This window comes from Cebidichthys violaceus, unplaced genomic scaffold (assembly GCF_023349555.1).
Source record: "Cebidichthys violaceus isolate CVI_PGR_0920_01 unplaced genomic scaffold, fCebVio1.0.p SCAF_8, whole genome shotgun sequence".
Classification (NCBI taxonomy): Eukaryota; Metazoa; Chordata; class Actinopteri; order Perciformes; family Stichaeidae; genus Cebidichthys; species Cebidichthys violaceus.
The window spans coordinates 7,838,008-7,863,866 of record NW_027176964.1 but is presented as its reverse complement, the minus strand read 5'-3'; the positions used below and the strand labels follow the sequence as shown (position 1 = coordinate 7,863,866).

The 25,859-nt window shown below is 43.9% G+C and overlaps 1 protein-coding gene across 11 annotated transcripts in view; it reads left to right on the top strand.

Annotated features, from left to right (window-relative positions):
- Positions 1-25,859, top strand: part of kmt2cb (lysine (K)-specific methyltransferase 2Cb) — a 63,970-nt gene that overhangs the window by 9,484 nt on the left and 28,627 nt on the right. For 8 of the 11 annotated variants that reach the window (XM_068701452.1, XM_068701458.1, XM_068701457.1 and 5 more), the window contains 21 exons: positions 4,370-4,458; positions 6,190-6,337; positions 7,954-8,160; positions 9,459-9,568; positions 9,702-9,811; positions 10,393-10,555; positions 10,714-10,885; positions 12,071-12,185; positions 13,754-13,929; positions 14,127-14,500; positions 18,206-18,271; positions 18,442-19,175; positions 20,666-20,788; positions 21,876-21,992; positions 22,357-22,461; positions 23,450-23,554; positions 23,665-23,846; positions 24,319-24,483; positions 24,603-24,709; positions 24,881-24,952; positions 25,085-25,297. In XM_068701452.1, coding sequence (XP_068557553.1) covers positions 4,413-4,458; positions 6,190-6,337; positions 7,954-8,160; positions 9,459-9,568; positions 9,702-9,811; positions 10,393-10,555; positions 10,714-10,885; positions 12,071-12,185; positions 13,754-13,929; positions 14,127-14,500; positions 18,206-18,271; positions 18,442-19,175; positions 20,666-20,788; positions 21,876-21,992; positions 22,357-22,461; positions 23,450-23,554; positions 23,665-23,846; positions 24,319-24,483; positions 24,603-24,709; positions 24,881-24,952; positions 25,085-25,297 — 3,610 coding nt within the window. In that variant the 5' untranslated portion in view covers positions 4,370-4,412. The remainder of the gene's footprint in view (positions 1-4,369; positions 4,459-6,189; positions 6,338-7,953; positions 8,161-9,458; positions 9,569-9,701; positions 9,812-10,392; positions 10,556-10,713; positions 10,886-12,070; positions 12,186-13,753; positions 13,930-14,126; positions 14,501-18,205; positions 18,272-18,441; positions 19,176-20,665; positions 20,789-21,875; positions 21,993-22,356; positions 22,462-23,449; positions 23,555-23,664; positions 23,847-24,318; positions 24,484-24,602; positions 24,710-24,880; positions 24,953-25,084; positions 25,298-25,859) is intronic. The other 3 variants (XM_068701454.1, XM_068701449.1, XM_068701451.1) reach the window with 2 other exon arrangements.

The window sequence follows — 25,859 nt, the reverse complement described above, 5'->3', positions numbered from 1 at the left end:
TAGACCTGCTTGTTGGAATTTACTAGATTTGCCCACGCTCCATCTGCTCGTCCGTCCACTTCAGAGCAGTATGCTCCTTTTCGGGTTTTACGGGCAGCACGCCGCTGACTGGAACTACTTACCCCAGCATTATTTTCACCTTTTCTTTTTTTTTCTTTTTTTTTTTTCCTCTCTCTTTCTCCCTGTGGTGGGACTGTGGGGGGGATAAGTTGTGCAGGGTATGGGGTTGAATGTTAGTCTTGAGCATTTTGTCAGTTAAATAACGGCTTGTAATTTGATGCCTTTTTAAAGGAGTTGTATATAATTACAGTTGTATATTATGTAGCAGTCTATGGTTAAGACGTCACCGCCGCCAACTACATTGCGTGTAATATACCAGATTGTTGTCACAGATCTAGATGTCCCACGCAGGCTAATTTCTGCGTTTGGATTTGCTCTCTGGAATCAAAACCCACTTGCATGTCGTTAGGTGTAGACGATAAAAGTGTTTTGCTGTGAAAAATATTGCAGGTGTGGTACTCAAAACATGGTCGTGATCTACGACAGAAAAGATGTATGGCGTGTTGCTCTACTTCAGCTGTAGGCATGGTCAGATTGGTCCTGGTGCCTTACGCGTCTCTGACCTCTCGTGTCGTGCTGATCAGCTGATGTAGAGTTTAGAAAATGTGTAGAATGATATTGTCTGTCTCGACCTACGTTTAGCAAATCGACAAATTGCGCCAACGATTTATTATAATGTATGTAATTGCATATTGATCAGTTGACACTTTTGATTCTTTTGGTTTGTGCAGAAATAACTAAGCTGTTGCAGCTGTTTATCTTCATTATATCTCATTAAGTCGTCAATATTTATTGTTGTTCTTTGTTCCTCGTGAGTTCTATAAGTTCAGTTTCTGTCATCTCAGCGTGATCCGTAAAATCAAGCTCTCTGTTAGAATTTATTAGTTCGCTTCTCCCTTCTTAAGATATTTCTGTTTGACTCTTACTACCTGTACCTTGTATTATTAGCCGAGGTTTGCCAGAGGCCTCTTCTGTCATCCTCTGTTTTTTTTTTTAGGGTTGTTCCTTATCTTGACATGGAAGTAATTTCGAGGGAGGGGTTGATTTGGCGTCTAGCCATTTGTGATTTTTCTCTCCAGTGGCACCAAAAATTACCCCACCCCCCACCCCTCCATCTCCTCCCTCACTTCCAACCCCCTGTATCCTCCCGAGTACCCATGAGACACGCTGCTCTCATTTGGCATGCGCTCTCTCTACCCACTTAGCATGCTAACAATTGATGTTGCTATTTAATTTGTATCCGCGACAATTATTCCTTCCATATGGCGCTTCCAAGATTAGTTTAACAGAGCTCCCCATTGGAGGATGCTGACACTGACAGATCTCCCCATACTGTATGCAAAGGGAGGGAGGTGTGTGTGTGTGTGTGTGTGTGTGTGTGTGTGTGTGTGTGTGTGTGTGTGTGTGTGTGTGTGTGTGTGCGGCTGTATGACTTGGCACAGAGGCATATGGTTGGAAATGTAGTCACGGTTGTCTGATCTGCTGACGTAGCACATTCAGTAAGATACGGGAAGGTTTGCACTTTTTTTTTTTTTTTTTTTTTTTTTCACAATGGCTAAATTTAAAATTTCTTGGTTTTAAAACTGTGATCACGTCTGTTAAGAGATGACATGGCGAAGTGGAGGAAAAGGCTAAGATTACATTTAACTGGGCACTCCAGAGAGAAAATCTTAAACAGGAGCAGTAATGAGATATTTTTGGGTCACTCAACAGGAGGCGGACACATGAGAAGGGATATCCTGATCAAGTTTTTTAGCTTTGGATCTCAATCCAAGTCCTTTAATACTGAGTATTTGCCAATGAACTGTTCTGAGCGTTGCTACCTGCAAACTATAGCTGCTCGGTGAAATCCAGTTAACTACAGCACAATAAAATGACAACTAAGATTAAAATATGTAATTAGGGTTAAAGCTTTTCCCCCCATAGTTTTATGTAGCCGAATGTTTTGCATTGTGTGCTGTAGGGAGAGATGAAGTTGTTGGTTCAGGTAGTATTGGACAGGATGTTGACAGCTTGGTCCTTTGCATGAACAAATGCTTAAATTTGTTCCAATTAACAACAGCTGTTTCCCTGTACTGCATTGAGGTTCACTTTGATACACAAAGCTTCTAAAACATGATGTGAAAGGTCAGTATTGCACCAGGTTCAGCACATAGGTGTTCAAATATGAGTAGGACTATTGTATATTTTCCGGTACTAGTGCCAATACAGTACCTGAGTTTTGGTACTGTAATAAAAACGGTCATTGTGTTAGATTGAATATATGAAAAAAAGGATAAAAGCCATTCTTTGAATGAATAAATCGACACCAGTTTGAACTTGATCTTTAGACCATAAATAAAAACAGGACACGGTGCTGTCTATCCGCTCCGGGATACTTTCATTTTTCGAGGTGTTTGTGCATAGCAGATAAGCCATTTTCAGTTTGTAGAGTTTACAGAGCACCACATCTGTCTAAAATACTAAGTACTTACACCCGTAAGAAGGTCGTGGGCGAGGTTTTTTTAGCTGCAGCTTGTTCTTCAGGGGAACAGCTTAAACCGGGAGCAAAGCACCAACACATCGGCGTGTTTTTGTAATCGATGATGCAGATTACGTCGCCGAATTGCCCCAGCTCTAGTGCTTTATGGTTTGAATGTTATGTTTCGCACATGTCTCTTTGTTATAAGCTTTACAATTCTAATAACACTTATTATTTGGTTCACATGGTGCACTGTTGGACAAATGCAAACACCCCTTAAGTGATTAAAAAAAATTCTGACTTCATACAACCAATTCCAATCGAATGAATTAATAAAAAACAATCAGTGATCTAGCCCAATACTATTGTGTTCATGGCAGAGTCTTCACTTAGTAGGTATGAACAACATCATTTGTACTGAGCAGCATCTTGAGTAGTCTCTTGTAGTACTATCTACAAGAAGTCCTTGTATATTTGTGCCTATAGAATATTTCTACGATTGAATTAGACTGTTAGAGAAAACATTGTGTTTATACTTTATAGTCTCAAACAGGCCTTCTAAAAGAAGAATTATTCTGAATTTGTCATTGGGAAATGAATAGAGCGCTGACCTTTTTCACAAACCCACACAGCCGTCACATTATCACTAATGTACGTACTTACCCAGCGGTGACGCTTGTGACTGAATCAGAACCAGCCTTATTTTCAGAGGTTCAACGTGCCTTGTTCTGCACACAAATTGGTTAGAGTAGCTTGCTGTCAACAGATAGAGTAGCTGTCAATTACATATAATAGTGAGAGGTTTTAGCTGTGTGTGTGTGTGTGTGTGTGTGTGTGTGTGTGTGTGTGTGTGTGTGTGTGTGTGTGTGTGTGTGTGTGTGTGTGTTGTTTTTTTTTTTTTTAACTGGCTGGCATGTCCAATCATTCAGAGATTTAACGAAGTATGTGTTATCCTCAGTAATTCTATTCCCCTGGGACTAATCCTCAACAGAGGGTTGTTTTTGTACCTATCCTCGGACGTCCATTGAAAACACCGGAAGTAGAATGAAAGTAGATTTTTGCATGAAATAATTGTTTCTTGTACTTTATTATAAGGGAATAATAGAAAAAAAAAGACACACGTATTGTGCATTATCTGATTTGTTGGTTTTATCCAAAGCTTCAACGCACAATCCCCATTTTATTGGCCAGTGAGATGCATCACAGCCCCAGATTGCGTGCAACAACCCTAAGGATATGCATGTTCAGGACACCAAACATGACTGATGCGCATTCATGATTAAATGTTTGTTGGAGCATTCTTAAATTACAGAGCTATTATCATATAATAAGTAATGACTGTACTCCGTGTTCAGTTCAACTCTAATCAGTCGTCACCCCCCCAGGGAATGTAAAGGAGAAAGGTATTTGTTCCACGTTGCTCTGAAGATGAACGCGCACATTTAAATTCTGGTATGATCAACAGTAAAAGATTCATTATAACTCTGTCACCCCACATGAGCATAGTCATGTATTTTATGGATGATGTTGCATTAGTGCCATAATGCCCCTTTATTGTAAGACCCAATCTCATTCCCTCAATCTTTAGAGCAAAGTTATCCGATTGCTCTGCCTCCATCTTTAAACTCCACATGCTACCAGTCGCCCCCCTACTACCACCCTTCCGCCTTGCCCAGCGCCCTTGAGTGCCTCCATTAAAAATCAGTGACAGCTGTGACTATATTTAACTAATTCATGACCTCACCGCCAACTCCCCCCCTCCGGAGGCAAACCCAAAGCCCTTTTTTTCATCTTGTTCTTTTTCATTGCGCCTGTTTTTTATTTGTTTGTGTCTCCTCTTCACCCCAGGGGTCGCACCAGAGGGAGAGTTGTTGTGGATGAGGAGGACAGCATGGATGGGACTGAGATAACAGAGTCCACAAGCCCTCAGGACACAGGTGAGACTTTGCAATCCCCCCCCCCCCCCCCTTTCATCCATTATGTACACATTGGTTACGTAGTGATCGAAAACTTGAACTTGCACATCCAGGACCACCTTATGCAGACGGTGCTTCAGAAGGGTATTTCGGTAAAGGTAGAAGAGGAGTCTCCCTCTCCTGGAGGAGGATGGATGAGAGCTCTTTCTTGGCACCCCATGCTTCTACTTCAGGGCTATAATTGAAAGGGTTTAGCTTGAGCTGTGAAGCTGCAGTGAGTGCGTATTTTGTATTTTTTTTTTCTCTCTCTCTCTCTCTCTCTTTCTCTCTCTCTCTCTCTCTCTCTCTCTCTCTCTCTCTCTCCTTACTGCTTCAATCTCTCCTCCTGCTCTGAGATTGGCATTGAGGTGCAGTGGGAAAGAGCCCTAGGCTAATGCCCTCTAAAAGCTTTTTAAAATCCCATCAGTCTCTCCAGACCCATTTATGTGCTTTTTTTATGTGTGGACATCACGTCACGTGACCATGCCTCCCATTCTCATACATCTCAGCGCTGCTCTGTTGCTGAGCTGGTGATATTGTGGAGTGAAATTCTGCTGGTGGTTAGCTTTGCTTTTATTAGCTGTGGTTTACATTGCACAAACAATAGGCAATTATTAGCAGGTTAAAAACAGATTTTTTTTTTCTCCTTTTGATTAAAAAAACAAAACAAATTCCATGCCCACTAGGGCCTGTGTCCCTGTGGTCATGGGATCTGTTGTTTCTGGCACAAAAATTAAATCTACAATTTCTATACAGAATTGTCCACAAAGTGAAAGCATATCTTTGAAAAGGTAAAAACGTGGGTTTAATATCTCCTGTGTTAATCTTATGTCTAACCCTTGCTTTGCTTCATTTGCACAATGTAACTTAAATGTTTTATGCAAACCACGTACTGAAACATACTACTTTTATTTTTTCAGCATTGTGACAAATGAAATCCTTATCAGAATAACGTTGCTGTTAAATATTATGAAAAACAAAAGTGATATTACCTCACTCATATCTGAAAACTTCTATTAGGAGGTAATGAGCTTGAATTTGTCCTTGTGTGATGCCATTGGATGACGCTGAATCAGTGCCGTATTAGCCTAATTACATCTCAATGAAATGTTAATAAAAATTCAGCATGGCCCAAAGTCTCAGTGAGAGGTACTTTTGGGAGTTGTTTTGTATGATTAGCACAGTGAATTGTGCCATTTATTTTGTAATTTAGATCAAAAGCACTCTGTTACTGATAGTAACACAATAGAGTTTAGTTGTATTTCAGGCATAATATTCCCCATTAATATTAAACCCTGCTTCTTGAGAGACATTTTGGCAACGTGAGCCTTGTTTTTTTTCCCCTCCCCTGCCTCCATTGTTATTGCTATTCTGAGCAAGAGCATGATGTTCCCAGTGGGTTTAGTGTAATCAGTGCTTCAGCATATGGTCCCCATATATTACCATCCATCTCACTTATAAAGGCTGTGTTTTTGACCTGAAGGAAACTGACTAGAATGCAATCTACCTGCCCTATGACAGCCTGTACCCGCCAGAAGCTGCACGCTAAATTAACAGTCATAATTGACAATGAGTTAAAGAGCAGCTAATAGTGTTGAGGTCAATGTTGAATGTGCTCCAATGCTCATAAATGCTCTGGAGGGATTAAATGCTGAGTCATTTCTTACTGACTAACTGTTTTTTGTTTTTGTTTTGTTTGTTTGTTACAATCAGAAACACCAATCCAGCCAGTGGAAACTGTGGAAATGGTGGCCACTGAGTTGCCAGAGGAGGACAAGCCCTCTTCCCCTCTGGCCCAGAGCCCTCCAGCCGAGAGTTCAGCAGGACCATCTGTCCCAGTGAGCAGAGAAGTCAAAAGCAGGTTAGAAATGCTAAACTTCCCCTGAACAATAAGTGTTAGAGAAACATACATATATATATATATATATATATATATACACACACACACACACACACACACACACACACACACACACACACACACACATATATAAATAAATAAAAGATCCTTGTGTTTTTCTAAATGTGTGTGTGTGTGTGTGGCAATGTGACATGCTGTTTGCCTTGCTGTGTACACATGCATGGATGAATCGAAATGGAGCCATCAGCCGGTAGCGGCAGCAGTCTCTTCCCAGGTGCCACTCTGTTAAAGGTTGTAATCAATCTTCCGGCCTGTCTGTGCTATCGATGTTAGTGATGGAGGGCAGACCGGCACCCTCTCCTGGGATCTTATTAACAAGGCCGTCTCATCGCCTAAAAAATGTGATAAATATTTACCGCCCGTTTTTACTTCTCAACTTTGCAGGGTCTTGGCTGCTTTATTGTCTCTGTTGTTTCTTTACCGCTATGTCTCTAAAACGCCCTTCTCCCATGCAATCTGCAACACGTTCCATGTCCAGTTGTTCTTGTAAGATGATGGGTTTTGTTGTTAACTTCTTGTCAAAATGTAGAATTAGGTGCATATAAGGAGTCTGGCCTGGTACTTGTGTGTTCACACTATACATACAAAGTTAATGCCTTGCGGAATTCTTGAAATATTTCAACTCGATTCTCCTCCTGTCGTGGCGTTGATGAATCAGAAATGGAGGGAAAATATATTTTAGCCATCCCATAGCTCTACAATACCTCATATTTGTCCAGAGACGTATTTATGTGTATACATGTATGCGTATAAACCATAGAGTTTAACTGAGACCATAACGTTGCTGCCGTATCTATGCCTGGATAACGTTATTTTGAGAGTTGACGGAGTAGCTCCAATGTTAGCATAGCCTAGCATCGATTGATCCGAACTCCCTTCAGAAAACAAGCATTTTACAAGTTGTTTGCTTGTCGTCTTGCAGACAGTGCTCCTCTGGATGATGTTATGTACCCAGTGTATCTGGGATACACGCCCACCCCTCCTCTCTGGCGCATCTAGCGCGAGTGTCACAAGTAAACCCAAATGATCCAGCGGTCAAACTTGCGCGAGTGATGCAGGGCAAAAAATCGCTTCGGTGTGAATACAGCATCATATACCATTGTGGATTTCACAAGTGGTTGTGGGTGACCGTGGCTAAGTGGAGAGCCGTCCTTCAATCAGAGGATCGGCGGTTCGATCCCCGGCTCTGCTAGTCTCATGTCAATGTGTCCTTGAGCAAGACACTTAACCCCAAAATTGCTCCCGTAGCTGAATTGTAAGTCGCTTTGGATATAAGCGTCTGCTAAATGACTGTAATGTAATGGTTCATTTTGTGTGTGTGTGTGTGTGTGTGTGTGTGTGTGTGTGGACAGTGTGTGTGTGGGTAGTGTGTGCACCAGCCTCCCAAATGTAGGCTTTTATGCATCTGTACCGTAAGTATGTTGCTGCACAGACAGTCCCATTGCCAGAAGAGGAAGGCCTTAATTCATGGTGACATGCGTGGCAGTGTATTAAGTCACAGTAGGTATATATAATTAAACACCCCCCTACCACCCATTTTTTTTTCTTTGTTTCAGCGAGCGTCTCTGTGCCTTCTGTTACTGCGGTGGCCGTAGCCTACTGGGTCAGGGGGAGCTGCAAGTATTCAGCACCACGCCTCAGTTTGAAGCACTCTTCAGCCACAAGGGTGGAGGAGGCTCAACGGGTGAAAGCAGCAATGGCGATACAACCACTCAGCCAAAAATGGCCGGAGAGACCACCTCAGGACAGAGGGAAAAGACGAAGTAAGTAGGCCTGGCGGACACTGTTTAGACACAAATGGTTTGGCTGCCAGTGTTGGTCAGGATATCGAAGTGGACGAAAATACCTTTTACCCCTTTTCCTGGAAAGCAGTGTTGACACACAGTGGATTGTCCTGGTGAAAGAAACCAGTGATGGCGGTTAATAAATGACCACACGGTAACTCGTACACACACAAAGGAGCATGCACACAAAACAAACACACAGACCTCACAAGCTAACGGGCCTCTCTCAGTTAGCAGGTTGTGTTGTCGCTCTACACTCGGAAGGCTAAATTATCACTTTGCCTCAGCAGTCCGTGTCCCCAGGCCCAGGGATCCCACATCAGGGGACGGCTGCACATGAGCCTCTCGTGTGTGTGTGTGTGTGTGTGTGTGTGTGTGTGTGTGTGTGTGTGTGTGTGTGTGTGTGTGTGTGTGCGCACTACATATTTGCGCACAGTTCCAACAAAAGACCCTCCTCGGACTCTATTGGACAGCTGCCTAATTTGTTTTGGTCCTTTTGGAACCAGTTGGGCGTCTCACTGGGTTCCCGGTGACGTAACGGGGCAGTGGGAGCAGTATGGGATCTGGCCGCATGCCAAGCCAGCCAGTAGCTGTTGTGTTGCTGCCGTGTGATTGGTCATCAGGGCCAGTCCTCGGTTAATGCCACACGGAGACACCGGAGGAGAAATTGTATCTCGATTTGTCAGAGAAGCGGAGGTGTTGGACATAATGCAAAAACCCGTGGACATGTGAGGATGTGGGAGAAGATAATTGAATGAAACTTTGGGCTATAAACAATAAGCTCTCAGGTGTGTGCGGTCATGCTTCTAGAAACCGCTCTCTTGATTTTGGCCGTTGGTTTGTTTACTGGAACTAAGGTCCTTTTTAAATGCTAATGCTCCCTCTCCACATTTTCCGCATGCTATACAGCTCACTAGTTCAAGCCAGGGACTCGGGGAAACGCATCCTTTTCAACAGATTTTATGAGACAGAACAGCCAGCCTCTTGTGCACATGCCAAACAAGATGGCCCTCTTCCTCCTCCTCCTCCTCCTCCTCCTCCTCCTCCTCTCCCTCCTCCCCCACAGCTTTTTATTTGCTCTCTAACATTTTCCCCCAGCTCATTCTCTCTGTCTTCATCTGTCTGCTTTTGTAAAAAGTGAACATCGTCCTCTGCCTTTATGTCTCTGCTCTGGATTCATTCCTAAATTGACTCAGGCTCTCTACTTTTAAGAAAACGAAAAAAAAAAAAACCTGTGCTGACCTGCTTTCTCTGCAAACCTCTTCCTTTTGTTCCAGTGGGTCTGAAAGCTGCGAGGAAGAACCAGACCCAGCCAGTCGATTTTGGGATGAACTTTCTCATGTCGGCCTCCCACAAGATCTTAACGTCCAGTCTCTCTTCGAGTCAGGTAAAAACGAATAGACTTAGCATTTCTGTTCCTTTTTACAAAGCATTGTCAACATTATCTGTTGGTGCTTAGCACGTCGAATTAGATGCTAACCTTTTTGTTTTTTCACTTCCTTAATGTCATGAAATTCCAGGGCAATGCTGGGCACATCAGAGTTGTGCCTTGTGGTCCGAAGGTGTTTGTGAGGGCGAGGGACAATCTCTGCTTAATGTGGACAGAGCTATTGACTCAGGGAGCACAAAGGTGAGTCGGGGGAGAAGATCCGTGGACTAATGGGTGTTAACAGCATCTTAATGTGTTGGGGCAGCAGTGAGACCGCTTCAGTGAGGCACAGCAAAGCTGATGGATCAGACTGGCTGGTAAAGGTCGGCCTGGCAGCGTGGATCTCTCAGCTGTGAAATGGAAAAGGTCACGCCACTCAACGGGGCTGAGCCCTCGTGGCAGCTCAGCTCCTAGTGTTCGCAGTGGCACACAGCTCTCTCCGAGTGCGTCTGCAGCCCAATGGCCCATCAGCAAGTCTTGCATTTGATCTCCAGAGTGCACACTTATAGAACTGAGGGGGAATGGCGAATGGATGAGGTTCTGTCATGAATGTGATCATCAGCGGGCTAAAAGAGAGGGGGTCTTCTCTAATTTGGGAATCCAGAGGACTGTTTTTCTAAAGAGACATTAAGGGATGAAGCATTGTTTTTACATAAGCCAAGCCAGTCAGTCACAAAAAAATGTCACGGACATGTTTTAGAGTTTGTTGTTTCCTCGGCTAAGAATGGAATTGATTAATTTTACATATGTTTATATTGGGATCTCTCTCTCTTTCTCTGCAGCACTGTGCATACTGTAAGCGCCTTGGAGCATCCGTTAAGTGCTGTGCTGAAGGATGTGCTCAACTCTACCATTTCCCCTGTGCGGGGGCAGCTGGGACCTTTCAGGATATCAGGAGTCTCTCGCTCCTCTGCCCAGAACACATTGAACTGGCCATTCACAAATGTAAGTGGAGTAGCGTTGAATACGGCTATAGTAAAAAATGATTTGCTCAAGTGAACATGAGAAATTTGACGAAACGACGCATCAACTACATTGTCTGAATTGTCTCCCCCTGTATTTTCCTGACTTAAATCCTGTTTCTTTCCTTTTCTTGCCCATAGTTGTAGATGATGTAAATTGTGCGCTATGTGATAGCCCAGGGGACCTACTGGACCAGCTCTTCTGCACCAGTTGTGGTCAGCATTACCATGGGATGTGCCTGGACATGGCCGTGACCCCTCTAAGGAGGACAGGTTGGCAGTGCCCGGACTGCAAAATCTGCCAGACGTGCAAGTGAGTCACCTTAAATGAAGTATCTAACACTGAATGTTTTTGTCCTATCTTTTCTTTTTCCTTTTTACTAATTTTCTCTGTAGCTACTGGGCATGCTGCTTACTGCCGGTTTGTTTACTTCTGTGGTTTGTGAGGAGATAACTGGATGTTGTACCCTGAAGCACAGTCTTGTAACTTCTGACCCTATTTACACAGCACAGGGGCTCTGCTAGCAAGCAGTCCTGTTTGCCTTAGGTGAACACTGTTCATTGAGCTTTCTGTTCCGTATTTATATAGAAACCCTAGTACCAAGTTATCATAGCACAGCATGGTGTTTTTCAAGAGAAGTTTATTGTCATATACTAATAGATTGGATGCCTCCAATTTCTTTATTTCTTTGAATTTTGAATCCTTTTATCATTGCCTAAAGCTTTTATTGAGGATGTTATACCAATCCTAAATCATACATGTATTTGTAGAAGTAAAACATATTGTTAAACAACCAGTGTTGGCCTGGAAAAAGCAATTTGTGTGTTTACAATTTTCTTTTTTTTAACTATTCTTTAGCTTTAAGGAGTCATGCATCCTTGAGCATGCAGCCATACATGAGCACCCCAAATATGCAGTTTGGTTCAGCAGTATGTGAGATTAGCAGTGGACAGACACAGAGATGGATTAATTCACTCAATCACTCACTCACACACAGATGACCGATCTCATTATCTCCCTTGTGGAAATAATAAAAAGAGAATCGAGGTAAATATGATCCTGCGTAGATATTTTAAGTCTATGTGCAGTATATCAAAGTCCAATGTAGGGCTGGGAAATATATCAATATTATATAGATGTCGTAATTGGACTGTACAACTTCTTATATTTGGGATGTCGCAATATGGCATAAGTGTTGTCTTTTCCTGGTTTTAAACTCTGTGATATAATTTTCTGAACTTCACAAACTTTTTTTAGCTGTTCTGTTATTTGCCTTAACCCACTTAGTCAATATATCCACACTACTGATGATTTATTTATCAAAAATCTCATTGTGTAAATGTTTTGTGAAAGCACCAGTTGTCAACCCTACAAGATTGTCTAATTATTGATATCGAGGCATTTGGTCAAAAATATCGAGATGTTTGATTTTCTCTCTCGCCCAGCCCCAGTGTTATTGTCCTATTTCATAAAACCTTCTTCTCTCTCGCTTTGTAGGAACCCAGGAGAGGACACAAAAATGCTGGTGTGTGACATGTGTGACAAAGGCTACCATACCTTCTGTCTGCAACCTGCTATAGACTCTCTTCCCACCAACGGATGGAGATGTAAGGTAGGAAGAACCTCATATGAGGCTGGACGGCTTTTTTTAAGAAATAATGTTTCATCCGGCTGCTATGTAAAAATAAGAAGTCATTTTACTTTTGAAGTACCAACCTATTGTTTTCAGCAGGTATTATTTTGGCAGCTGCAACACAAAATTCCCACTGTGTGTGGGCATCAATATTCAATGGAAAAATATTCAAGATATGAATTTTTTGCTCTGGCATAGAGTAAAATGTCGACCACCCATGAGAATATGACTTTTTGGTGGTTTGTATTTGCGCTTCCTGCAGTTAAGAAATGACTCACTCCGGCTGCTCTTTTAAAGGCTTCAGTTCAGCCTCAGCTTAGGTGTGTGTGTGTGTGTGTGTGTGTGTGTGTGTGTGTGTGTGTGTGTGTGTGTGCGTGCGCGTGTGCGCGTGTGCGTACATACCTACGTGTGTGCGAGTGTGCACGTACGTACGTGGCTTTGCATGCTGATGACGCGTATCCCTCAGTGCAGCCCCGACCGTCATCCTCTAGCAGCGTGAATGCGCCTGTCACTCAGACGGCCGGTAAACACAACAACCAGTTTCCCGCGGTGGTCGGAGGAGGCTGCGGCGATAGAGCCAGCAGCCGAAAGGTCTTTACACTCGGCTTCTCCGTCTGACTCAGCACAAGAGGACCAAAACCCACACACATCCTCGGCATCCACTAACCGACTCCTGTCCCCACTCGCTCGGTAGTTTTGCAGTCTTCTGACTGAAATAGAAATCATTGAAGAATTACTCATTGTTCCGGTTTCAGTGCTCTCTCCTCCGCCATGTATGAGCGCCACTATGGCAAAATTTAGCAGCCTCTCCATTCCCAGCATGAGCAAAGTACTGGAGTACAAACACATTTTTGTTTAATGAACAGCAGCACTTAATGCTGAAATGGAAGCCAAATGACCACTTTTTTTGTGTTGTGTTTTGTACCGGTAAGCAGCTCTGCTTGGTTCTGTCGCTCATAATGCTGTGCTCACTCTTGTCCACTTGCATGCCCAGAAAATAAAAGATAGAAAAAAAATGGAATGGACTTTATGTGGGTGATACTGATCTATTTAAAAAAAATAATCCCAAAAATATTAAAGACAAAGCAGGAAGTACAGGTTCATGTTTTGGTTATTAGCAACCTGCTTTGAATTGAAGTGTCTGCCATTTGTAACACAACTTGGCAGCATGTTGCAGCCATGTAGCCAGAACCGCACTCAATGCCAATGTTTTTAAAAGTTTCTTTCCTTTTGCCATTTATTGGAAAATGGTTAGTCTAAATGATCTGTCTGATTAGAAAATTGCCTTATAAACCCATTTCATCAGGGTCTAAAAATACAAATTTTGTCGTAATTCCCCAGCTCTACCTCATAGATTTAGCTGGAAAAGAGTCGTGGTCTTAAATATACCCACATTTACTGTGGGTCTGGACAGGTTCCATGCTTGTTCACCATCCTGTGACTTAAGTGCCAAATCTATAGACCAGAAACACTATATTCTTTTACCGTATTGAGTGCGAACGGCTGTCAATGTCATGTTACTAAGAGGGCCTCCTTTTGCTCCTCAGAGCTGCAGAGTGTGCATCCAATGTGGGACACGGACCAGCGGGCAATGGCACCACACCAGCCTGCTGTGTGAGAACTGCGTCCAAAACCAGGACCCCGCTCTGTGCTGTTCTATGTGTGCCTGCATCCTGGACCCTGAGCATCATAAAGACTTACTCTTCTGCCAGACTTGTAAGAGGTAAGGAACACGTCTTCATAACTAGTTCAAATGCAACACTCTTGTTTTGTTTTTCATTCCTGTGGCAATTTTACGTTCCCTGGTAACATTAAGGAAACACTGGGGGAAACCTCAGCAATAAATATGTCACATTTTAGTTTTTTGCGCAGAGATCCCCCACAGAACAATCCCTTAAAATTCCTTCGCACTCCTTTCAGATGGCTACACCTGGAGTGCGAGCGTCAGAACTCAGGCCAAGCAGAAATCCACCCCGGAGAGGACTATGTTTGTTCCAACTGCAAGTCTCCTGCTGCAGAGCAGGCGCTACAGGCAGAGGATATGGACACCGGCCCAGAGCTCAGCCCTCAGCCAGCCTCCATGCACATAGACTCTGAGACTGGTCTACAGCTGGCTCAAAAGCACACGGACCTAGAACCTGGCACCCAGGGGCCTCCTGAAATGCACAATGACCCCAAACCGGAATTACTTGCTCTTCCATTGCACTCGGATCCAGAGCCCGCTCAGGCTACCATCCAGGAGGAGAATCTGGCCACGTCAGCCCAGAAGCCTGGTGGGTCTTTGTTCCAAAAAGGTTAGATTAGACACAGGAAGATAACTCCTCTGATCTCTTTCCTTGTGTTGTCTTTACATCTTAAAGTCTTTATTTTCCTCTATGCCCCCTTCCAGAGAATCTAATCAGCATATTAATCAAGTGTTGTTATTGCGAGGACAAGCCAAGGAATGTAACTCTTTTGATAATACAAAATCGCACACACGAGCACCAGGTTATACGAGTGAAAATGAAAGACGATCTTTGTAGTGGAGGGTTCATTCGCTCAGCCTCTAACCATGCAGAGGCAGTTGAAAGTTTTTGGCCATGCAACACGAAAGCGGGCTGTAGTGCCGGCGCCGATGAAGTTCTGATCGCCGCCGTTGTTGCAGATGAAAGGATTAGGAGTTGTTTGGACTAAGACCAGAGAGAAGCGCTCCCTCTCTTTATGTGCAGGATTTTTCTGAGGCCTCCCCAATAACCAGATGGTGTCCTACTAGCAGCAGATTAAAGCGACTCCTTTGTCTTTGTAACTCTGTGTTTTGAAAATTAGAAGTACTTTGTTTCTCCCTCCTGTCTCCTGGGGCTGTAACTTGTGCTGCCAGTCTTTGCAAATGAGAAATTGATACTTGAAAGTACTTTTTCTTTTACTTCAATTTAATGCATGGCTAAATGAAACTGCACAGTGCAACTTGAAGCAGAGGTGGATACTTGAGTTGCTGCTCACGCTGCCACAAATCAGCTTTACGTTTGACTTGCAGTCTGTCTTTATTACCTTCAGACTAGAGAGACTTGTTAATAACACCACTTAGCAGAGGGAGAGATTGTGAAGGCACTGTGACCGGGTCTGGTGTGTGTGTGTGTGTGTGTGTGTGTGTGTGTGTGTGTGTGTGTGTGTGTGTGTGTGTGTGTGTGTGTGTGTGTGTGTGTGTGTGTGTGTGTGTGTGTGTGTGTGTGAGACACAAAATCAAAGCACAACAAGCTGTGTCAGCCATCTAGAGGCTTCAATGGGATTCAGACTGTAAGTTATGGCCATTGAATTTAGGTTTTTTTTATAAAAACCTTGGGCAGAACAGAGGAACTGTGTTATTTACTTTCATAGCCATAGATGGTAAATAAATGGGATATAACCATGGATATATAAAGAGAACTGGCTATGGTGTTGGAGGCAGCTCTCCTTCATTCCTATGAAAGTTGCTCATTGGCACATGAGGCAAAAACAGTTTGACTTCCTGGTATGAAATAACCCGGATCATCCAGCGATCTTCCCGGTCGAGCCTCATTCTTGGGCTCATTCATGTGAACGGAGGAGGAAATCCTGATTCGGCTAGAAATACATCTTACAACTTTTAGGACCTAATGTTTTAAATAGGGTCTAGTCAAGTGTTTATACTGGGAGTTGGTTCACCTAAAAAAAAATGAATGTATCTGCTGATTTACATACGTCCCTTTCCCAATGTGAGTCTATGGGAAACAGTCTTTCTGGGCCCCATAGCTTCACGTGACAGACCCGAAAATTATAATCCCACGGTTTGCCCACCATGTCAAATTTTCTCAAAGCCTTGTTCTCTCCGCGGGGGCTTGAATATAACCTACAGTGAAATATCTTAAAATAATTGTTTTCAAGAACAAACGTGGAGACTTTGTTTGTTGGAATGTTTTTATATAAGCTTATATCTAGCATCAGCTAGATGCCAATTAGTAAAAGAAGCACCGTTTAAAAACAACCTTACCTGTGCAACAGCTCTGATTCGTTGCGGTGCAAACCGTGCCAACACTTTGAGTTACGTGATGCTGGTAGCTGCCCGCGTGAACGCTTAGGGCTGCATCTCTCGCTCCACGTGAGGTCTGCCAGCAGCGGAGCGGAGTATCAGGCAAATTAACGGTGAGCAGGGGATGCCAGTAGTAGCTGCGCTGCCCACTCCGTCTAGACGGCAGACTCCGCTGGCAGGAGAGAAGGGATAGGAGTAGCACGATGGTGATGTTATTAGATCCCCTGTCTGCAAACCTGCCTCGGAGCTATGCTGGCTCGTTCATGGTTCTCACAGCTTTCTGTGCTCTGCATACACATGTGCTCTCCTGTTTTGTTTTGTTTTTTTGTTTTTACTATCTTTTTCCGTTGGTCATGAACTGCTTCATCACTGGATTTTAGCTGGCAAGGAGATGCTTCCCCCTGTGTGGTTTTAAAGACACGTCGGGTGATCTCTGTATTGATTCAAGAGAAGCTTTAGACGGTTTATGTTAGGCGCCTCAAAATAAGACAACATAAGAGTCATGTTTTATCTGTTTTTTTCAATGCACGTGGGACATATCGTTTGGGATTTTTAGGTTGAAGCCTATCACTCAAACGGTTGAAAATTGGTTTTATTTTTTGCAGTGTATTTGATAGTCCTGCTACGAATAAGAGGAGGAATTCCATTTCAATAATGTGCTGAAATGTACTTGGATCTTAGCGGATTTGTTTCACGTAGTTTTTAGCTTTGTTACGCAAGATCATGACGATGCCGCCGACAAAGCGGGCCCATGTAATGTAATTAAAGTCATTAACCAGAGCTGTTTATCACCTGCTAGGATTCTCCACTACTCAGTGTTTAACGGGCCGGCTTACCGTGACTCAACCGACAGATGCCATTAGATCCATTCTGTGACTGCAAACGAGAGCCCACTCAAGGCCTCTGCTTCGTTAATCTGAGCCGTGTATTTATCTGAAGCGTCACCTCGTTCCCTGTAGAAGATGTAGGAAGCAGGGCGGTGACATGAATGAGAATGTGTGTTTAGCTTGGTCAATAGTCGAAGGCTAGGAAGATGGTTGGAGGCCCCATCTCCTAATTGACTTTCTGGCATCGGCACCGGATGAGCACCTGCAAGCTGCACAGTCATGAGCCCAGAGCACACAGGCGCTGGGATGTTGGTTGTCATGGTTACTCCCCTTCCCTGGCAGAGATGCCTAGCAGGTGCACGCGTGTGTCGGGATCAGTGTGACACGGGAACTTGTGGATGGAAACGGTGGGCGCCTTGTTAAGACTGGGCTATCTGTACGGTCAGAGGCTGTCTGGCAGTATATTGGCTCGATGTGTGGACGCCTGATAGCCAGGAATGACTAGTTCTATTCATACCAGGACCAGTCAAATGTATTGATGTCTTTAACAAAAACCAAATGGAGGGAGAGGATGGGAGACGCTATAAAAGCAAATAGAGAGAGAGAGTAGGAGACACTAGACTAATATAAAATAGCGTATAAAGGCTTTGCGTCATTGTCTTTTTTATGCATTGTGGCTGTTTGTTACTGGAAAGACACTCCTTATCATAATCACTTATGATGCATCCTTTTTAAGGCAGATGCAACACTAAATATAAGCAGTGAAAACCATGTTTGTTTTCTCAACCCATATAGAATTCTCTTTGACATGTATTGGCTCTAAAAGTAATCGATGATCTGCAACACAAGCTTTTAGTGTTTCAGTGGTTTCACTAAAGACGAGAAGAGTTTACACGACTTACGGATCTTCATCCTTGTATAGTCTTGTTGGTTTATATTTGATAAGTGGATAGAATTGATGCAAGAAGAAATATCTCTTTTCTCTTTTCGTTTGATTTTGGCGAGAATCCAAACTCAACATCTCCCTACGGTCCACTTTCTTTGCGTGTGTTCACAGTCTCTCCAGACTCTTAGTTCTCTCTATTGGTGATCAAATATCCAATTCTTTGAATATAATCCTTTTTGATTATGAATCTTGTCTCTTTTAGAAGTCTCAGTGGGAGCAGACGTTGAGAAGCAGGTTACTGAACCTTCTGTCAACAAAATCAAACCAGGTTTGTGAACACGATCCGGTCTGCATTGTGGAACCTCGTATTGATCTGTGTCAATGTATGTTGTTGTAAAGTTAATATTGGGTTTACACTTGTATCTTTCTTCGTCTGTTAATGTGCATGATGTCTATCAAAAATGTGTTCTTCTGACCGCTGTGCGTTTCCTCCTGCAGAAACAAAACCAGCAGCAAGAGCCCAGCTTACAACTACCGAGAGTCCTGCCTCTCCAGCGGCTCCCAGCCAGGAGTCTGAGTCTTTTCCAGCCCAGCTCTCTGTGGAGGCACTACAGTCCCAGGATACCACGTTACAAATCAAACCAGCAAAGACAGAGGCCTGCCCTGAGCAGGGCATGGCCAACCCCAGCACAAAGGATTTTAAGGCCATCATCTCAACCACCAAAGAACCAAGTACTGCATCAGTACCTGTCACGGACCAACCAATGGAAGTCTCGCTACCCCAGCCTTCGAGTATGGACGTGGCCAGGGCTTCGTTCCTGGAACCCGCTCCAGAAGAACTCAACGAGAAGATGATGGAGGGTGTTTTTCACAGGAATCTGGCAGAGACTGTTAAGCCCTCAGCCTCCAGCGCGTCGGTGGAGATGTACATTACAACGGAGAGCAAGCCCAACCTGTCATTTCCCTGCTTGCCTTCGGAGGAGAAACCACTCAAGACGTCCGTGGAAAGGTTGGCGGAAATGGTTTCCTCTCCGTGCCACTCCTCCTCCCCTCTGGGCCGAGGGACATCTCCCAGGGAGCTGACCCAGATCCTACCGTCACTGGGTGACCACAGCAGTGTAATGCCCACCACCACCACCACCACCCTTATACCACTCACCCCGAAGATTGGAATGGGAAAGCCAGCCATCACCAAGAGGAAGTTTTCTCCTGGGAGGCCACGAGTGAAACAGGTAGGAACCTGGACGTCATGTCACAGAGGACCACTGATTGGTTGTGCGTCGCTCTCGGGCTGGGACAGCCAATAAGGCAGAGCGAGCCTAAGTAACTACTCCCCAGAGTGTAGGCTGATAATTGGTGTGCATGCCCTGTGTCCTCCTGAATGATCTGTGTGTAAGTGTCCTTAGTGCTCTGCTCCATGAAGGTGGATTCAGGTTATTTTTTGGTGGCACTGGGTTGGTTGAAGCAGCTTGTACGGTTTATGTTTTTAATGCTTTTTCTCAGTCAAGTTAAACTATTGAAGCATAGCAGGAGGACAGGGTGGCGAACGATGCTTTTCTCTCAACTCCCGATGCCTCTCTTTGCATGTTCATGCACCACACAACTAGTCAGTCTCAATGTTCATGCCGTTCCCATTATTTCTGTTAGGAATTATGTTGTTTTTTTAATGGCTAAAACACCTTTTCCTCAGAGTCCTCACCATTTTCCACTTCAGCGGCATTTTCATCAGCCACTCTGTTCATCTTGTGTCCACATTACAAACATGCGTTGCCTTATTGTCCCACTGAGGATGAGGATTCATCAAGTCACACATCTCAGAGATCATTATCATTACCATGTCCAAGTTATATCCTATTATACCAGCAATTGCAGTGGGTCACTAGTGACTTTGGGGGAAAAAAAACAACAACTTTGAATCGCCTAATTTAAGTGTCCCAGTGTCGTTAAAACAAATGGGTTATAATAGAGACACTGAACGTGGACTCTCTCAGACAAATAATTATCGGAGTAAAATCACACCCATGGCTATGATATATTATGAATGATGCTGGTGTGGGTAGATTACTTTAGTTTGCAAAATGCGTTTTCCCCCGGAAATTTCTCCTCTCTTAAATAAACAGTATATGGCTCAAACTAATTTATTACACAAGGCCTGGGGAAATCTATTAGCAATGCTTCGATCCGACATTTTCCTCCTCCTTTAGTCCAGAGTGCTTTTGTCTGCTGCCGTACGGACACAATTGTTTTGTCAACATGCCAAACATACATGGTTGTCATGACGAGAGGTTGCAGGGCCTCTTTCTTGCTGTGTGGTGCCGTGGTGCCCCGGCAAAATGATCCTGTGTGAAATGCAACTAACACAATTGTGCTCTTCAGTTTTGCCTTTTAAAAAGAGTCTAGTAGAAACGTTGCCCCTTTAAACACACCTGCATGAAAACTCTTAAGGATTGGCTTTAACACCCTAATAATAACTTATTCTGTTCATATTTGGCACGGCAGATGCTTCCTAATACCGTAGCGCTGCATAGACGGATGTACATTGAGGAGTTTCCCAATTGGCTCCATTAGAAGCTCACTACATCTCTCTAACATCTTTCTTTGTATGTTTTGTTTCTTCGCTGGCTTTGGTTTTAAGTTGCTGCATTTTGTCGCCCTCCCTCCCTTTCTCTCACTCTCTCTCACCCGCCTCCCCCCCCCCCCCCCCCCCCCCCCCTTACCTTAGGGTGCATGGAGCCCCCATAGCAGTGTCAGCTCCCCCTTGTCCTGGTCGCCAGACCAGTCAGAGGGGTGGGACGTCTCAAAGACCAGGCAGTCCTCTGGCAGCCCCGGCTGGAGCATCAGAGTGGTAAATACTGTGGCTCACCAGAGACGACCCCCTGTTAGCCCTCTGTTTACTCGAGTGACACACTCCCTGAGCGATGTATACCGTAGCCTGCTAACAATTACCACCACCTTACCGTGAGAAGAGGAGATTCAAGGACCAGTGGCTAAACTAATGACGTTATGAAGTGGAACTGAAAGATATGGCTGTGTTGAAAGCGGGTTTGGCTGGCTTTGCTGTTGTATTTAGAGATCATGGGTATTGTATAATAAGACCTTCCTGTCTAAATATTTGGCAAATAAGTTTTACTAATGAATGAATGTGTCCTCTCTGCTGCGCTCTCTTCTCCGTCTTATTCAGACCTGTTTAAGTATTTCTTAATCTATTTTTACTTTTGGCAAAGGCTGGGTGAGGGTTTATTTGTGTGCAGTTTTAGGGGGTCTGGTCCAGGTTAAACACCATTGAGCAGTGTGTCTGTCTGGAGGCGCAGTTGATGGGTCTGGCCTTGGCTTGGGATCGGTGTCAAATGAGGGGTAACTGAGAGGGGATTTTGGTGGCAGGAGCTGGAAGATTTAGTTCGACTTAAGTTTCACGGTCATGAGTACACGGAGGCCTCCTGGCGGAAATGTGCCAGAGGCCTTTTCTCAACTCTCTCTGTCTGAAATTTTAATGTCTCTCAAACAATGTCAAAAAAAAAGTTAAAAAATCTGTTTTTTTTCATATACAGAGCAGTGCCAAAATAAATACCTGAGTGTCAATCATTTATCATGCAGCCGTACAGAAAAGAAACTCACAAGATGACCTTGCTTTGCTAGAACTGGATGATCAATGCTCTTCCTGTTGTGCAGTCCGTACAGTCAAGAATATATACAGACCTAAAAGCTGAAAGTGGTGAAATCTGTGTCCGTCCACTGAGCAAACCATGACTTGGACGATTCGGCGCCGTGTGCGAGCAAGAACCAAACTTACGCAAACAAGTGGAGCTTGCGTCGACCCATCTCAGCATGTACCGTACGTCGGGGAGCGACCATCTTCCCCGTGCTCCCCTACAAGCTGTCCACGTCCACTCACCGTACAGCGCATTTTCTGATTTTCCGTCTTTCCTCCACAGGGTCGAGGCTCAGGCTTCCCTGGGAGGAGGAGGCCTAGAGGAGCCGGCCTGTCGGGTAGAGCTGGACGGGGCAGGGCCAGAGGCAAGAATGGAGTGAGTCCCGGCATGAACCCTGGGGTATGTGCTGTCAGCTGGTTGACATCTTGACATCTTTGGCAGATATTGCACTATATGCAAAAGCAGTGTTTGGTGTCCCTCCAGCTGAAGACATAGATGATGTGTTGTAAGCAGCGTTAATGTTAATAAACTGTTTGCTTATTTTATTTTATGGTAGCGGCTGCGTATTACCCGAGGGCCATTTCTTTAATACCTAGAAATGATGAATAAACAGTTATGAATTATAGATGGTAATAGCTGATAGTAACAACTCTTCTTTAGTTTTTGTATCCTAAAATCAGTCATATTAACTCTTGTGACTGTGGATCTTGACAGTGAAAAGTTATGTTTGTTTATGTTGTGTATTTCCCTCCCTGATCTGTAGGTCCTCACGATAGAAGCACCATACCCAGTCAAGGACGAGGAGGAGAACGCCATGCATAACACAGTGGTCATATTCTCCAGCAACGACAGTTTCACGCTGAAACAGGTTATTGTTTGTTTAATACTTATGAGTGTTGCCTAATGTATTTCATTTTGAGCCACCGTCTGTGAATTTCTCCATTCACTTAGATGGCCTGAAATTAGATCTGTGCTTAAAGACCTCTCCCACTGGAGATCATTAATTCTTGTGGAGGTAGTGAGATGCCTGCAGGATGTGCAGTCGATTATGTAACACAGGATCGTATTGTTTCTTACTCTCTGCCTTCAAAGTTCCTGTACTGAATTTAATTCAGTAAACAGTAACAGCTACTGTCTAGCGCTCATCAAGGTCTTAGAGACAGCAGCGAATATGAAAATAGCAGTGTAGTAATTCAGAGGTTAGAATCCTGTATTGTTAGAGAATAACTACTCGTATAAAGTGACTAAGAAATTGAACAGTACAGCTGAGGAGCTGCTGATCAAGACACAAACTCTAGAATGGCTCACATCAGACTGTTCAGTGCTTAAAAGACTCTCGCTGTGACTCTCAGGCTATGACTGCGGGCTAAACAGGGCCAACTCAAACCTCCTGGTTTTAAAAAATAAAAAATGCAGTTAACGGCCAGTTTCCAGAAGCGTCTCATATTCCTTTTGCGCTGCATTTCAATATGCTTTTTTGCACAGTTAGACTTGAGGCTAGAGGACAGGTGCACTGTTCTCATTGACCGTGTAGGCTTAGGGTACAGAAAGCCTTTTATTTCCTTCAGCTTTTAGCAAAATAGATAGATAATGAGCGTTAGTGATGTTGAATGAATATGCAGAACAGATTGATACTTTGTGACAAGAAAACTGAGTTAAAAGAAGTTTTCAGATTTTTTTTTCTACATGACAAACTGAAACTGACTCCAGCTGACTAGGTTCTCTTGTTTTGTATTTTTTAACACAAAAGGTTATATTAAATGGGAAAATAGGAATAGTAAAAATGGGCTTTAGAATGTCAGTGTTTCAACTGAACTGCCTTAGTGAAATGTGTTAACTCTTGAATTTCCTTTCAGGACATGTGTGTGGTGTGTGGGAGTTTTGGCCTTGGCGCAGAGGGCCGTCTTTTGGCCTGCGCTCAATGTGGGCAGTGCTACCATCCATTCTGTGTTGGCATAAAGGTACATTTACTATTGAGCTTGTACATCGCACACGCACGGTATACTTTGAAACCCCCCCCCTCCGATGGTGCGCAGGCCTACATGTAAATGTCTCATTGGCGCTTTCACAGATCACCAAGGTGGTGCTGAGTAAAGGTTGGCGTTGTCTGGAGTGTACAGTGTGCGAGGCCTGCGGCCAGGCCACGGATCCTGGCCGCTTGCTACTGTGTGATGACTGTGACATCAGCTATCACACCTACTGCCTGGACCCTCCATTGCAAAACGTTCCCAAGGACAGCTGGAAGTGCAAATGGTGAGTGATGAACGATCGTCTCAGCCAAATTAGCTTGAAACAGGCAATCATTCAAATTAGAAATGAATGTGTGTGTTCGGTTTACCAAAAGAGCTCTGATCATTCTGTTTGTTTTTTACAGTACGCGGTTCAGGCAATTTACCACATTCCACCTCTTCCAGATCAATAAATATTTCTCTTTGTAACTTCTCACCCCTCTCACTTTGAAAATCATCCCAAAAAATCTGCTTTTTTTTAACATATACAAAGACATGTAAAGTCAATATCTTAAATGTTTTTATGCAGAGGGGATCGACTGAATTCAAGATTCCCTTTTTAAGAATTCCAAATGAACAAGAAATATTCACAACTCACATTTGCATCATGTGGACAGAGCAGTGAGTAGGCGGGGTTTTTGCTGCACAGTCGACCTGCGTTATCCTTTTGGAAGTAACATGGGTAGAATGACCTCTGTCCTCCGTCTCTCCTGCAGGTGTGTGTCCTGTACCCAGTGTGGTGCCACTACCCCAGGCCTAAGGTGTGAGTGGCAGAATAATTACACCCAATGTGCCCCCTGTGCCAGCCTTGCAACATGCCCCATCTGCCTGCTGGACTACAGCGAAGGCACCGTGATTGTGCAGTGTCGCCAATGTGACAGGTGGGTTCCTACAAAAAAAAAAATGTCGGCTCAAGATAACTGGTCTCTGTGATCTGGACCTGGTCTCTCTCTTTCTTTTACTAATTGCTTCTCATCCAAACCGTCTCTTCTATCTACAGATGGTTCCACGCATCTTGTCAGGCTCTCCATTCAGACGAAGATGTAGAAAAGGCTGCAGACAATAACTTTGACTGCACAATGTGTCGAGCTTTTAAGACCACTAAAGGTGGGGCGGGTGTGTGTGTGTGTGTGTGTGTGTGTGTGTGTGTGTGTGTGTGTGTGTGTGCGTGTGTGCGTGTGCGCGTGTGCGTGTGTGTGTGCGTGTGCGTGCGTGCCTGTGCGCTGTACAGAGAATAGTTTGTTTTTAACGTCTTTTGTGTGTCCTGTGCTGCTGCAGTTGTGACCAAGGCCAGAGACGTCATTGAGCCTGTAGTTATGACGCAGATCGTCACAAAGGCTAAAGAAATGGGTGAGTTCAGAGTTTCTAAATTGGTGCATTGTAAATAGCATAAAAGAAAATGTCTCTCTCTACAAAATGGTGATTTGGTTTGTACAGTATATGCCCGTTCTAACCATGATTGGTTTTCTTTGGTCTTTTCAGATCTGTCGAGGACCTACACCCAGGACGGGGTTTGTTTGACAGAGTCGGGGCTTTGCCAGCTCCAGAGTTTGTCGGCTACGGCGTCGCGACGCAGGAAACCCAAGCCGAAGCTGAAGCTGAAGATCATTAACCAGAACAGTGTGGCAGTTCTTCAGGCTCCTGTAGACCCCCTCTCAGAGCACTCTCGTGATGAAGACATAGAGGACAACAGAGGTACTTGTCTTCCCGCACAAGCTTCTTCTTTCATCTCAGAGTGCTTATTAGAGGCCTTCAGTACAGTGTCTTGGACTGTCGGTATGGGCTTTTTGGTTTGTGTGTTTCTTCTAGTTTGACTTTAAATGTTTTTCACCAATATACGGCTGCAAAGTTCACACTTAAAATTACTAAAGCTGAACTAAATGACCCTTTGCTAAGCCCTGCCCCCCTGCTGCTACTCTGTCAAGCTGTCAGAGCTACCGCGGAGTCCACACTGTCACTAACTGCACTCCCTGAAGAAATATTATCAAATGTTTTGGAAAAAGCAATTTCAGAGAGAAGCAGAAGGAAGGGTTTACAATATGCGCTTGAAGGATATATCCAGGATGTCAAACTGATAACAAACGGATAAAAGCAAATCCTTACAGATCACAGTGTAAAATGTGAATCTTTAGGCACTTCACGATTCGATTCCGATTCCTACGATGCGATTATAAAACTATTATCAATTCTTCTTGATGCATCAAAATGTTTCGATACATGATTTTTTTTTATCTCACTGTGACTATCTGTTATTTTA